The sequence below is a fragment of the Pteronotus mesoamericanus genome, unplaced genomic scaffold, assembly GCF_021234165.1.
Source record: "Pteronotus mesoamericanus isolate MK-2021 breed Mesoamerican mustached bat unplaced genomic scaffold, CSHL_Meso_final contig_68, whole genome shotgun sequence".
Lineage (NCBI taxonomy): Eukaryota > Metazoa > Chordata > Mammalia > Chiroptera > Mormoopidae > Pteronotus > Pteronotus mesoamericanus.
In genome coordinates, this window is record NW_026555234.1 from 30,572,579 (window position 1) to 30,585,682 (window position 13,104).

The 13,104-nt window shown below is 46.2% G+C and overlaps 1 protein-coding gene across 3 annotated transcripts in view; it reads left to right on the plus strand.

Moving 5' to 3' along the window:
• Positions 1 to 488: 488 nt before the first annotated feature.
• The window catches only part of DCUN1D4 (defective in cullin neddylation 1 domain containing 4), a 68,309-nt gene continuing 55,693 nt past the window's right edge, over positions 489 to 13,104 (plus strand). For 2 of the 3 annotated variants that reach the window (XM_054582154.1, XM_054582155.1), the window contains exon 1: positions 489 to 626. In XM_054582154.1, coding sequence (XP_054438129.1) covers positions 602 to 626 — 25 coding nt within the window. In that variant the 5' untranslated portion in view covers positions 489 to 601. Of the gene's footprint in view, positions 627 to 1,039; positions 1,089 to 13,104 lie in introns of those variants that run through there. The other variant, XM_054582156.1, reaches the window with a different exon arrangement.

A 13,104-nucleotide genomic window follows, 5' to 3' on the forward strand; every position in this document is an offset into this window, starting at 1 on the left:
GGGTGACCCGGCCGCCGTTGCGCCAGGCGCTAGGGTTGGACAGCCTCTCCTACTAGGAATAGCGAGATACAAACTGCCCAGCTTGCCACCTCCCCTTCTAGGTTTTTCGGGGAACACTTCTAGTGCTTTGTTTCAGACACCGACCCATCTTTCTTGGTTGGTCTGCAGCTCCACCAATCCCGCCGGAGACAAGGCGGAGCTTCAGGGTCAAGGTGGACCAATTCCCCAACCTTGTCCCTACACGCGCTTTCGGACCCCCGGGGATGAGTGACAGTAACCAGGTCCAACCTGGTACTCCAGAGCGTGGTCTCCTTCGGGGCGTTACAGGGATGAGGCCCTGGAACCAATCGTATTGGACTTCAGGGGGCGGAGCCTCTTTGACTGCTCCAGACCGGTGCTCTCCGCACTCCTTTTGTCAAATGAGAGACCCGGAGGGGCGGTTCCTCAGACAAGGTTTAGCCAATGGAGGAAACGAGGTGGGCGGGTCCGGAGTGTCTGGCGGCGGGTCCTCAGCTCGCAGCCGAGGTGCGGCTAGCTGGTGGGGATACCGCGAGGCGAGCGCGGGATCCTGGGCAGCTAGCAGGGTGTGAGCTGTCCGAAAATGCACTCGGATGCTGCCGCTGTCAGTGAGTAACAGAGAGAGCGAGCGCGGGTCAGGGCCAGGCGGCTGCCAACACTTCACTTGGCTCTTGCAGTCCCTGCGTCTGTGCCTCCTGTCCCGAAACACACCGGGAGCCCCAGCCCGGGAGCCACCCCTTCCCCTCCCGGGGCCAGGCGGGCGGGTGACGCCTCGGGCGCTGCGGGGCGGGGGCAGGCGTCGGGGGAAGGGGCCGGCCTGCTAGGGGAGGGCGGAGGTGAGGGGGGTGGGGACTGGCTCTGTTTCAGTGTTGGGGGAAGGGGGGGCGGGACGTGCAATGAAGAAGCCAGGGCCGGAGTGCCTGGGGTGAATGGAGGTGGAAGTGGTGGCAAGCACTAGCGGGCAGGGCAAGGGGGTGACATCGGAGGGGGAGAGAGCGAGTGAGTGGGGCGCAGGGGTGAGGATTTTTCCTAGGGGCTGAGCGTTGCGGACGGCTCGGTGTGAAAGGCGGGTGAGTACTAGGGGGAGCGCGGGGGCGGGGACAATGGGAAGGAGGGCTGGTTGGCGGAGGTGGGGGGGAACAATGGGGTGGGGGAATGGGGCAGCAACCGAGCTGGGCAGGAGGGCGAGCAAAGAGATGAGGGCTGATGTAACGGGAGAGCGAGATGGTGGGAGGGATTGGGGTGTGATGGGATAGTTGGGGAGTCCGGTGGGTGGAGGGGCATTGGAAGGCTGGTGGGGTAACTGGGAGTGGTGAGAGGGGGTAGATGTTGGGGTAATACGATGGAGCAGGTGTTGGGAAAATAGGGTAATTGGGAATAAGAGAGGAAGGGGGGTTGGGGTGCAAGATGGGGGCAGGGGTAAAGGAGGTACGGTGTGGGTGAAGAGCTAGTTGGAGGAAAGGGAGGTTGGGAGGGGCCGGCGCAGGGGGTGGACTGTCAAGTCCAGATTCCATCTGTGAGGGACTTGGGGGTGGGGGGCAGTAAGGAGTCTGACTGTGTTTGGGTAAGGTGTTTCCGCTCCCACCCCCATCAAGGCAGGGTCTCTGGGCGGGGAGTCCTGAGCTTTGAGCTTGGGGTGCGGGGAGAGGAGGGGGAGGGGCTGAGGTGGAGGGGGCGGGGAAGGTGCCCTGAGGTTGGCGCTGGCCGCGATTTCCCCAGAGCAAGCGGGAAGCGAGGTCAGCGCTGGCGCGGACTCCGGCTGCAGGACAGGGAGGCGGGGCAGGGGCGCGGGTTGCGGGTTTTCCGCGGCAGGAGACGGAGGGATCGGGCCCTGGAGGCCGGGTGGGGGTTTTTGCACAGGGGAGTTGTCGGGGTCCCTGGCGGTCCCTGGATTTGGCAGTGTGTGACGCAGTTTTCTTATATTTGGTAGTCAGGTGTGGAGGCTGGTGCCTCGGGACCGCTTCCCTGCACGGGAGCACAGGATCAAAGACCCCGCGAAGCCCCTGGGGGGCGCGACCTCTTCCCGGTGTGTGGGGAAATAGTGCTTTAGGGGTTTCCTTTAGGGTCTGGCTCCAGTAGCCGGGTGTGAAGGGGAAAGGCAGTCCTGTGGAATTGTGGGACTCGTAGTCCTGGTCGCGGTTGGATTGGGTGCACGTGGGTAACTGTGGAAACGAGTACCAGAATGCAGCGCGAGCCCCTGGGAGCCTCCCTTCTCTGCTAACTCGTGCTATATTCCTAGCGGACCCCAGAGTGCTCCCGGGAGGCTACTCTGTCCCTTGAGACTGGGAAAAGCACACTAGACCTTCTCCCTTTGTCAGCAGGAGGTGGAGGACCAAGTCAAGTGCAGCTCTTTCACACTTGGGTTCTTGATCCCGGACTTGATTATTTTCCCCCGCATTTGGTGACCTTATTTGTAGAATACATGCTTAGTCTTGAACCATAGAGCACATAGGTTATGAGGAAAACATTCAAGATAAAGCAGCATTGGGATGGTGTATTTTGTGGCATCTGTCGTGTGTAAACGAACACTAGGTTAAAAGGTTCAGTCTTATATAAATGTGGGAATGCAGTGGGGACAAATGTAACCCTCGGGAAGGTAATATAAATTATGTGTTTGTATTTCTTGGGCTGTCTGGACTGTCAAAGGAAGAGGGGACTTTCTGAAAGAAGATGATCTTAAATTGAGTGAAGGAGGTGGCTTAATAGAATTTCAGATGGTCCTGTTCATAGAGCCAGATGAAAATGTGAAAATGAGTAAAGGGAATATGTGTTTTCAAAGAATCATGAGAAGCAAATGAGACAATGGGAAGGAAAACTCAGAGGAGGACCTTTAGAAGTTTTCATGTTTGTTTTGCTGTGACATACAATTCCTTCTATCGGCCTTTTTAATATTAGAGATCATCCTTAGTCTGTGGACTCCCCAAACATCACATCCTTTTGTGGGTTCCCTTTACGGTTTATATACAATGATTAAAAACAATCTGTAATATAGAGAGGGTCATAAGATTAGCTCAGAAAAGACATCATTTTTTATGTGATATTTTTGAAACCCTTGGTAATGTCACTAGAAGAATATTTATTATAAAGACCCTAATGATAAAAATTTTTACAAAAAGTCCTAAGATTTGGAAACTTTAGTATGGTTGCAAATATACTGAGCTTGCATACTTGATTCAATAATGGTTCTTTTCATAATGGCTGGAAAATTGAGCAATGTGCAGTTTTGGGGGGAAATAATTTATATATATCTAATATTTTGTTTGTGGTGAAATAACCAGGAAACAGTTTGTGATATGTAAATATGTAGTATGGACTCTAAAAAAAAAAATCCTCACCTGAAGGCATTTTTTCTTGGTTTTAGAGAGGGAGGGAGAGAAACACTTAGATGAGAGAGAAACATTGATCTGTTGTCTCTTACTGACAGGGACAGAACCCGCAACCTAGGCATATGCCCTGGCCAGGAATTGAACAGACAACCTTTTGGTTTACAGGATGATGCTCCAACCAACTGAGCCACACAGGCCAGGGCTGGACATGTTTTTTAAAATGTATATTTAATCCTGGAATTGCTCTCATAAAGGGTAAATAAAGTGTATGAGGTTGAAAACAAGAGTTTTGTAATTGTCTTCAAGACGGTGGTTAGGCAGGTATTTCCCTTTTTCTATTACATTCCAAAGGGTACATGTCTTTTACACACATACAACCGAGCCCCTGCCCTAGCCCTCGAAACCCTAGGTTTCTATGCGTTATCAGCTTACACTTTCTGCTCCGGTATTTAGGTTCTTTGATTTTTGGTCTTTGGGGAGGTCCTTTATTTTCTTGTAAACTTATTTCTTATACTTTACCCAGACTTTTTGGACTCTTTTCTGTTGGGAAGGATTTTTAGGTTATCTTTTCCATAACATTGTCAAAAAAAAAGTCTCCCTAATTTTCTCCACTTCGGAGCACATCTGTACGTTCACTGTTTTCTTTACTCCTGCCTCCTAGAAGTACCTCTACTAACACGTGACCACATTTTTTTCGAATGTTGTTAGTCATTTTTTGTTTTTATCCTTAGCTGCTCCCAGAAGCTTTTACTGACTTACTGCTTTCTTCCTGACCATGGTACATGTTAGCATTATTCTCATCTCAGTAATAATAATCTTGTTAGTAGCTTAAAAATCAGTCGGTCAGAAACGGACCTTATGATGACATATGTTGTGTCAGTCAGGGTGCCTTTGGCAGGTAACAATACTCGATTAAAAATGGCTTAAATAATAGAGCTTATAGTCCAGTAACAAGAAATCTGGAGAAAAGATCTCTTACCTATCTTCTTGTATAGGATCTAAGGCTGGTGCAGCATCTTAATGATAACTTTTAAGAATCTATACTCTTTGCTCCCTTTTCTTCCTCTGTACTTAGTATTTGGCTTATCAAAAGTCTCAGGCTCATTGCCTTATGTTTGCGAAGCAGTCGTTGCAGCACCAGACATCATGCCTACGTAAAGATAGATAGGAAAGGAATTTATTTATTGACAATGTCCTCTTAACAGAGAGGAGTCTTTTCCAGAAGGTCACCTTGGAGACTTCCTCAGTTTCCTTAGTTAGAACTGATCGCATGCCACTACTACTTGTGAGGAAAGTAGAGAAAGTGAAATCTGGCATTTTTCAGCTTCTGTCATGGGATGTGGCCTTTGCTAGGATGGAAGAAGGATAAGGAGAAAGCTCTGGGTTGGCCACCTACAGGTTATATCCCTGGACCAGCTACTTTGTCTCTGGCTTCTTTCAGTCTCTTCACCTGTTTAATTATTTTCTGCCTCATTCTAAAATAATGAGAGGGGACCTATGAAATATAGATTAAAATCCTGTCAAGAGAAGGAAAATAAGCCATAGATTTACAGGCTGCACATAAATGCTTCCCATGTATTAGAAACAGGCCGTATACTTGGCTCTGAGCTTCCTATTAGGCAGAACAAAGAGGAAAATGAGGTCAATTAAATTTATTCCTTTGGTTAATGAAAATTACAATTCATTAAATAACCCAAGCTAAAAACTTAGACATTCCTCACCCTCTTTGACTGGTCAGTAGTAAAAGAGGAGTTGCATCTCTTTCCTGCCGTCCTCTGTATCTCGCCATCATCTTAAGTCTGATCCATCCTTTCTTATATTGTAATAACCAGTAATCCTATGCCTAACTCAGCCTCCTGTAACTTTATCTTCTCCATCAGCAGTTGAATCATCTTTGTCCTTTTTGATTTCTCTAATCTGAAACTTCCAGGGCTCGCAGTGGCTCACTGGAAAGGCTCCTCAGAGCCTGGGGTCGAACCAGCTTCTGTGGTTTTAAGCTCAGCTCCTTCCCCCTGAACTCCTGCCTCCTTGCTTATTGCCCTCCGTGCTACTTCTGATGGAACTTTCCTTTATCCTGTTCCTGATCCCTTGTTCTAGTGAGACTCTGCCCTTCCATTGAATTTCCAAAGTACTGTTTACTTTTCTCAATTTTATCTTCTATAACAATAGCTGCTTGTTTACTTTGTTCCTCTCCTCAGGTTATTATCCCCTTGAGATCTGGGACTGTGTCCTACTTAGTATCCACTTTATTGTCCCACATGATGTCTTGCTCAGGTCCTCATATATGTATTGAATTGAACTTAACTGGTAAACTTTTGAATAGTTTGTGAATTATGTGGAAAATGTAAATTCTTTCTCCTGCTATCCAGCATGCTCCTAGTTGTCTTTCATCACCTTCAGATTTTTCTTCGGGGAGAGCAAACTTTGCTTTATCTGCTTTTTTTTTTTTTTTTTCCTTTTTGGACAGTCAGCCATATGCAAATGAATTTAAATATATCTCTTAAAATACATGCATATATCAGTTTTGAAGAATGTCTATGGTATGGAGAAATTGTCAGGGAGAGAATAAAATGCTCATGATGTACTGAGCACCCGGGAGTCTGCGTGGGAAAGTGCACGCGTTCGTGTGAGATGTGGCGGGTACAGTGGTCCTGTGTGGAGAAGGCTGAGGCAGGGCTTGCCAGGTCTGACCTTAAGGCATCTCCAGTGTTTCTGTCTCTCCCCTCTTTTTGTTTCATGACTAATTCTGGTCCTAAGGTTTTATCTCTGAATAGTAACAATATATTAAGATTGATGAAAGGCTTTCTTCCTATAGAAAGTAAACTTTCTTATTTGGAAGTGAATTTTCTGAGAATGCTGATATCTTTTTATGTCAGTATTATATTGGTCAGCTTGAATTAGCATTTATAGCTTTTCATAGCTTGTTCTTTTTTCTCATTCTGAGATTCAGGTTAGAAGTACCTCTTGAGAATTAGTCCTTTAAGCAGAACGTACATTTAAAAATATTTGTGTCTATAAAAGAGGTTATAATTTGTGGCTTACGTTTTAGGGAGAAGAAGGTATCAAAATACACCATTTTAAATAGAATCATGTGTAAAAGCAATTATTGTATGACTATTTCAGTTTTAAGGGTATTTTTCATATCATGTTCAGTAACTATCGGCTACTTCAGATTGGAATCTTTATTTTAATTAGAAAATGTCATTAATGAGTTGTTCTCAGTCTAGGAAAGTAGGCTTGTAGCTTTTGAAACTTATATATGGAGTAAAACACTGAATAATATGAAAAAGACCCCACGCTTCCCAAATAGCATTACCTCTGGGTATGATTGTTTTTAGTTCTCTCTTTGAGGATTTCTTATCTTGTGAAGAATTTTTTGAAAGCCTTCCATCGCTTGCCGACCTCCAGCAGCAGTATTCGCAGAGACGGCGGGCCGCCTGCTTGCGTCTGTGGAGGGCAGAGACGGGGCGCCTCCCCTGGCTGGGGAATGCCTGCCTTCGCAGGCAGAGCTGCCCAGGCACACCCGCCTCCGTGCGAGTCTGAAGCCGGTGAGAGTGGTGGACGGAGCAGGGGGCGTCTGGGGAGGATGGACGGCGGCGGCGGCTGTGCGATTGCTGTTAACATTGCTAGAGTCCGTGAAGGCTGGTCCTGGCTGCGTGGGTGGTGTGCTCTGCTGCGTGCCTTTAGGCGTAGTTTTGGTTGTGGGTCTGATGCACTTGGTTCTCTGGATTTCCTAGAGGTTCTGTGAACTGTCCAGTGGCCTTTGAAAAACAAATCACTCCAATGTTTAAATTAGCTAATTGATTTCTGATGCTCACAACTAAGACTTCTGACAAATTCAACATCCAGACCTGTCCCGGGCAATGCCGCGGGGGAGGCCCCTGTGGAGAAGAGCAGTGAGTGATCTGCCTGGTTGGACTCTGTTCAGAGTCCAGGAGTCCTGGCTGCAGGCGACCCAGAGGACTGAAGGAGCACACAGTCAGTTGTGGGGGCTGCCTTTGCTGGCGGTGGCGAGGCAGGACTCAGCGTCCGCCGTCAGCCACCCGGTGGGATCTCATCCTACGGAACTCTTTATTGCTGTTTTTCGATAATCGCCTCTTTGTCCCTCCCTTATCTCCACGAAAAATTGAGAGTTGTTCTTTTCAGGAGCTAATGCGTAACTTCTTGTGCATCTTGAATCTTTTTGGATCTGACGTAGAAATATTGCCTGTGGAATACTAATATTCTTAGCTCTTTTTGGTAGAATATTTGTTTAATCAGAATTCATAGCTGATAGTTATAATTGCTTTTTAGTCAACTTTATTGAGTATAATTTACATGTTATAAAATTGGACATATTTTGAGTATACGGTTTGATAAGTTTTGACAAATACCTGTACTGGTGTAACCACTATAAAACATTTGCCGGACCCCCGGAAGTTCCCTGTGCCCCCTTGTAGTCTGTGCTTCTCTACCTCCCACTACAATTTTTAGATTTTAATATGTATCATCTTAGTCTTTATGTTAGTTGATAATTTGTTATTTTGCTGCTCATGGGTTATTGCAGTATAAAGTGGTATGATAAATCTTTCTCTTTTTTTTTTTACTGATCTATTAAATCTGAGAAAAATGATCACTGCTGTATAAATTATAAATCTGTTAATTAATACTTTACCACATGAAACTGCCTAGAGTTAGACGACAACTTGTTCTCTTGAAAGGTTTTACAGTGGATGGGTTTTCTTGCTTCTCTGCGGCCTAAAGACATACAATGCTAGAATTTGCTCCATGGACGTGATGATGTCTTTATTGTTATCTGGGTCAGGTTGGGAGGCAGGAAAGCACAGTAGTTAAGTGTGGGTCTTAGAGTCATAACGTCCGGGCTCAGATCCGTGCTTCTGCCATCTGTTAGCTGCGTGAGCATGCGTAGGCTACTCAAATACTCTGTGTGTGCTTCGGAGTCTCCATGTATGAGAAATACCGACTGCAGGGTCCGTCAGCAAGTGCTTATTGAGCACTTACTATACACCAGGCCCCATTCTTCGTCTTCCATGAAGGTTTCATTCCGATGTCGGACAAGAGGCAAATAATGAACAGGTGAATCATGTAGTATGTCAGATGGTGATAAGTTCTGTAGAGAAAAATAAAGCAGGGAAGGGGGAGAGCACAGGGACCTCTATAACGAAGTGGGGGAGGGGGAGAGTGGAGATTGTTGTAATTTTAAGAGCATGGTCAGGGCAGGCCTTGCTGAGGTTTTCAGGGGAGACCTGATGGAGGTGAGGGGGCCTCCCAGGCAGAGGGAACACGCATGTCGAGGCTCTGGGAGGGGAGCAGGCCTGTACTGGAGAAACAGCGAAGAGGCTGGTGTGCTTAGGGTGGGTGGGGTCGGGCAGAGGAGGGAAAAGGAGGAGGAAAGATCAAAAATGATCTCAGGGATTAAAAGAGATAAAACACAAAGTGTTCAGAGACGTGCTTGCCACTTTTCTGTTTTTGTTGCTATAACGATCCTTGGGTAATGCCAGTCTCCTCAGACTTTGAAAGGGGAACCTGGAGAGGAAAGGAGTTACAAGAACCACCAAGTGAGAGACATTTCCTCACTCAGCCATTCACCGAACATTTGAGGTTTTTCTTGTTGCCAGGCACTGCTGTAACAAACATGACGGAGCTGGTTCCCTGTGTTCAAGGAGCTTCCATCCAGGAGGTTAAGTGGTGGAGGCAGAAAAGTAATGGGCAGCTCAAGGATGGGGCCACTGCTGCTGGTTAGATGGGTGCCTGTGTGCACTGAGCACAGATGTGGAGTCATTAAAATTAGACTCCAGGGAAGGCTTAGCAACTGCCATGTGGGTTTAGCTTTTGAAGTTTTATTATATGAAGAGAAGGATCTGTGTCCACCCGGGGGGTGAGGTGGGAGGGTGATCTCCGAAGCAGCCTGGGGGGGCTTCCCAGGCCCGTGGCTGCAGGATGGGGGTTCAGGATGGGAGTTCGGGAGGCCATGTGAAGGGGGAGCAGGAGGGGAGGGCTGGGGCTGCGGCTGTGCGGGGAGGGCTGGAAGGAGCCTCTGGGAAGTGAAAGAAGGGGAGAAAAGTCAGGAGGCCAGTGCAAGGAGGGGGGAGGAACAAAGGGGAATGGGGACTAGTGGTTATTCTTGGGCAGCTCAGCAGCTTTGGAGCAGGCCTCTGAAGTAGGTTGTATACTATTATTATCCCCGTTTTACAGATGAGGAAGCTGAGGTGCAGAAAGGTTAATGAACCGTCTCAGGTGAACTCTACACACAACTTGTAAATGGTGCATTGAGATTCTTACTCAGGCGTTCTGACTCCATTGCATTCTAGATGCCCCACCACTGCCAGTGCAGTAATACTCAACATTTTATTTGTGCTTTTTCATATAATTGTTGTGGTTGCCCTGCAGGCATTGTATCCTGGAATTCCATACTTTGGCCTCTGAAAGATGACAGCAGAGCCAGTTGATAAGATTATCTGTGTTTGCTTTTGGTTCTTTTCTTCTTGGAAGGGGCCCCGCAGGACCAGGATGGAGGATGAATTCCTTCTTTCCGCCTCTTCTTGTTTCTGCCATCTTACTTGCCGTGACATTAGGTGTTTAAAAACAGGTTCTATTTGTGGCAAAAATATTTCTCTACTTTTTCTTAACTCACTTTTAGTCTGCCTAGATTTTATTTTAGACACATATTAAATACTTTTTAAACACAGTTTTTATATTCTTTTAAAAAATATACGAGATATCTAACAAAATGCAGAAATGCCAGAAAAATGTAACACCTTTTGGTAGAGCTACGAGTATAGTTTTTGTGTAATATCTTTGAAATTTTTTTTTTCTGTAGTTGAGGATGAATTTAAATCTTTTTTCCCCTTTAAGATCTCTTTCTACAAATGGCATTCCCAAAATTAGGCCACAGATTACTTGTTCTTCATTAAATGGGAAGCTGAGAAGCATAGTTGTCCATTCAAGTCCAGGCAACTGGCTATTGAAGTCAGAGTTTTAAAGACCCGTCACTTTGTCATCCCTTCTGCCCTGTCTTTACTTTTTGATCTTCTAGGTTCAGTCTGTTTTAGGCTCTTTCACATTCTGATAATAATAGGGAGTAAAATAATGAACCTTTATTAGTGTTTAGTAATAGCCCAGCACTGTGCTAAATGCCTTGTGAAGAGGGTCCTGTTATTTCAGCTGTTCAGAAGAGGACACAGACACAGCGAGGCCGGGTTAAGCGCAGGGCCCCTCAGCTAGAATCCCCCCTTCCCCACCCCGAGCTGAGGATCTAACAGGGCTTTCCAATGCCAACATTGCACTCTTTAACCTAAATCTGGGCTCTTGTAACATTAGTGAGGTTAAAGTATGAATTTTTTTCACTCTGAACTACGAAGTGGATCTGTGTTCTTCAGTGGGAGAGTGGGGTGAAGGGAATGAATCTAGGTCCCTTTCTACCTTGTCACATTTGGAGTGCAGCCAGACCGGGTGTCCTGAAGTGGCCGGCTCGTTTAAGATGGCTCCCACGGGCACTGGTTGTGAGGTGGATGATAGGGTGTGGATGGTTTCTCCTCCCAGCCTCCTTTATGGGTCCTGCGAGAGTAGGAAGAGCCAGCATTGGTGTGCTTGGATGGCTTTAACTTTGGCTCTTGTGTTAAGGGAAAACGCTGAGTCACCTATGATAACCTGCTTCCCACCCCTTACTGATTTTCCCCTTTCTATGCTACTTTGTGCCTTGTAAATAGCATGTATTTATTGATGAGAATGACCTTAACACTTTTGTCGCTGCTACTTTGTGTTCATTTTTGCCTGGCGTTTCAGCTTTGTAATGTTTTCCCTGGGTCTTGACCTTTTTTTTTCTTTTTTTTCCCTTTCCACAATCTGTGAATGAGTTGGATTCTTGTCTGTTTTCTGTTGAGGTTGTTCCAGGAATGGGTTGCCTGCCAGCAGTTTGGGGATTGAGTCGAGGGTGGGGACAGAACGCTACTCTGGTTGCACGTGAGAATCACCTGGGCTGCCTGAGACAGATCAAGCCCTCCAGCCCCCTAACATTTTCACCCATTTGGATCTGCGCCCTGTCACTGGCATTTTTTTCAAGCTCCCAGGATGATTCTGACGCGCAGTCACTGGATTGGTTTTAAGGAGCTTAGTTAGTAAGCTGGGTTTGGTTTGAACAGTGGGGGAGAAGGCTCAGAACTTGGGCAGCTCCCACTGGGCCCAGCACTGGGCAGGCGGCTCAGACCATGCCTGCTGCCGTGCGCCAGGCACCGTTCTAGCCACCTCGCAGCCGCAGCTCAGTGGATCCTTGCAGGAGCCGTACTGAGGACGGCCCTGTTATTATCCATTTTATAGACAGACAGATTCCTAGTTCTGGCACTGAAGGACGTCAGAATGAAGCTGAGCCACAAACCTAGCTCTTGGATTTTCTTGGTTTTGCAATATCTAAAACATTTCAGATGTTTGTGTTTTAATAATTTGGCCTCAAATATAGATACATTCAATACTGCGAATGAGATGCATCCCCTGTGCCATCTCAAATAGCCAAATGACTGTCATTTGGTATGCAATGGGGTAAATTGGTATTGTGTATCATTTAAAATACTACTTTTTATAGTGTCCAAAAAACCGCTCCAGAATCCCTAAGCCTCACTTAATGGTAAATTTTATATTCCAAGTCATTTTGAGGTAGAACTCATTGTCAATGACCTTTTTTACTTAAAAGTGCATTTTGTACTTTTAAAAACATTTATATATTGATTTGAGAGAGAGAAAGAAACATCAGTTTGTGGTTTCTCTTACATGTGCATTCATCGGTTGATTTTTGTGTGCTCTGACCAGAGATCAAACCCCCAACTTTGGCGCAGCTGGACAACACTATAACCAATGGAGCTATCCAGCCAGGGCCTGTACTTTTTTTTCTTTGTTTACTCTTCACCTGAGGGTGTGCTTACTGATTGTAGAAAGGATGGGGGAGAAAAAGGGAGGGGGGGAAACATTGATGTTAGAGAAAAGCATCAGGGATCAGGGGTCAAACCTGCACCCCTTTGGTGCATGGGACAATGCTCCAACCACGGAGCCACCTGGCCAGGGCACGTATTTTTTTAAAAAATCATATGTTTAAGCTCATATATAGATCTATATTGACTTGTGCCCTGACCTGCTTTTTACGCTTGGGCTTCCAGGATAATAAGCAACCTTCCAGGATACTAAGTAAATCTAATATCAGCATTTTAAACATGCTCTAGTCTTGCCATCATAAAACCCAAATCAGCACTCCCTCAATCCCTGTGCATTGCTGTTCTCCCTTTCACAGTAAAACTCCTGGAAGAAAATTTTTAAGTTTGATGTAGTCTGTTCCCTCACCTCCTGCTGGATCCTCAGCCCACTTCATTCTGGCCTCAGTTCTGGCTTTGAAATCTTCACCAACGTCACAGAATACCTTCCACATTGTTAGACCAGTGACTACATGCTTTTAAGTCATTCATTCGCCTGCTTATTGGTACACGTCATGTACTAGGCTTTTGCTCTTCTATGTAGTGGGATACGGTGGAGAAAGAAAATCCCGTCCTCATGGAGCTTGTGCTCTAGGGAGAGTGACAAAGATTAAACATGTAAACATATATCAAATGTAATGTCACCGTCACGGAAGACCTCATATTGCATGATTCCATTGATGTAAAATGCCCAGAATAGGCAGATTTATAGAGACAGAAAGTAGATTCACGGTGGCTTGAGGCTTAAGGGGTGAAGGGAGAAATGGGGCGTGACTGCTAATGGGGTGATAAAAATGTTTCAA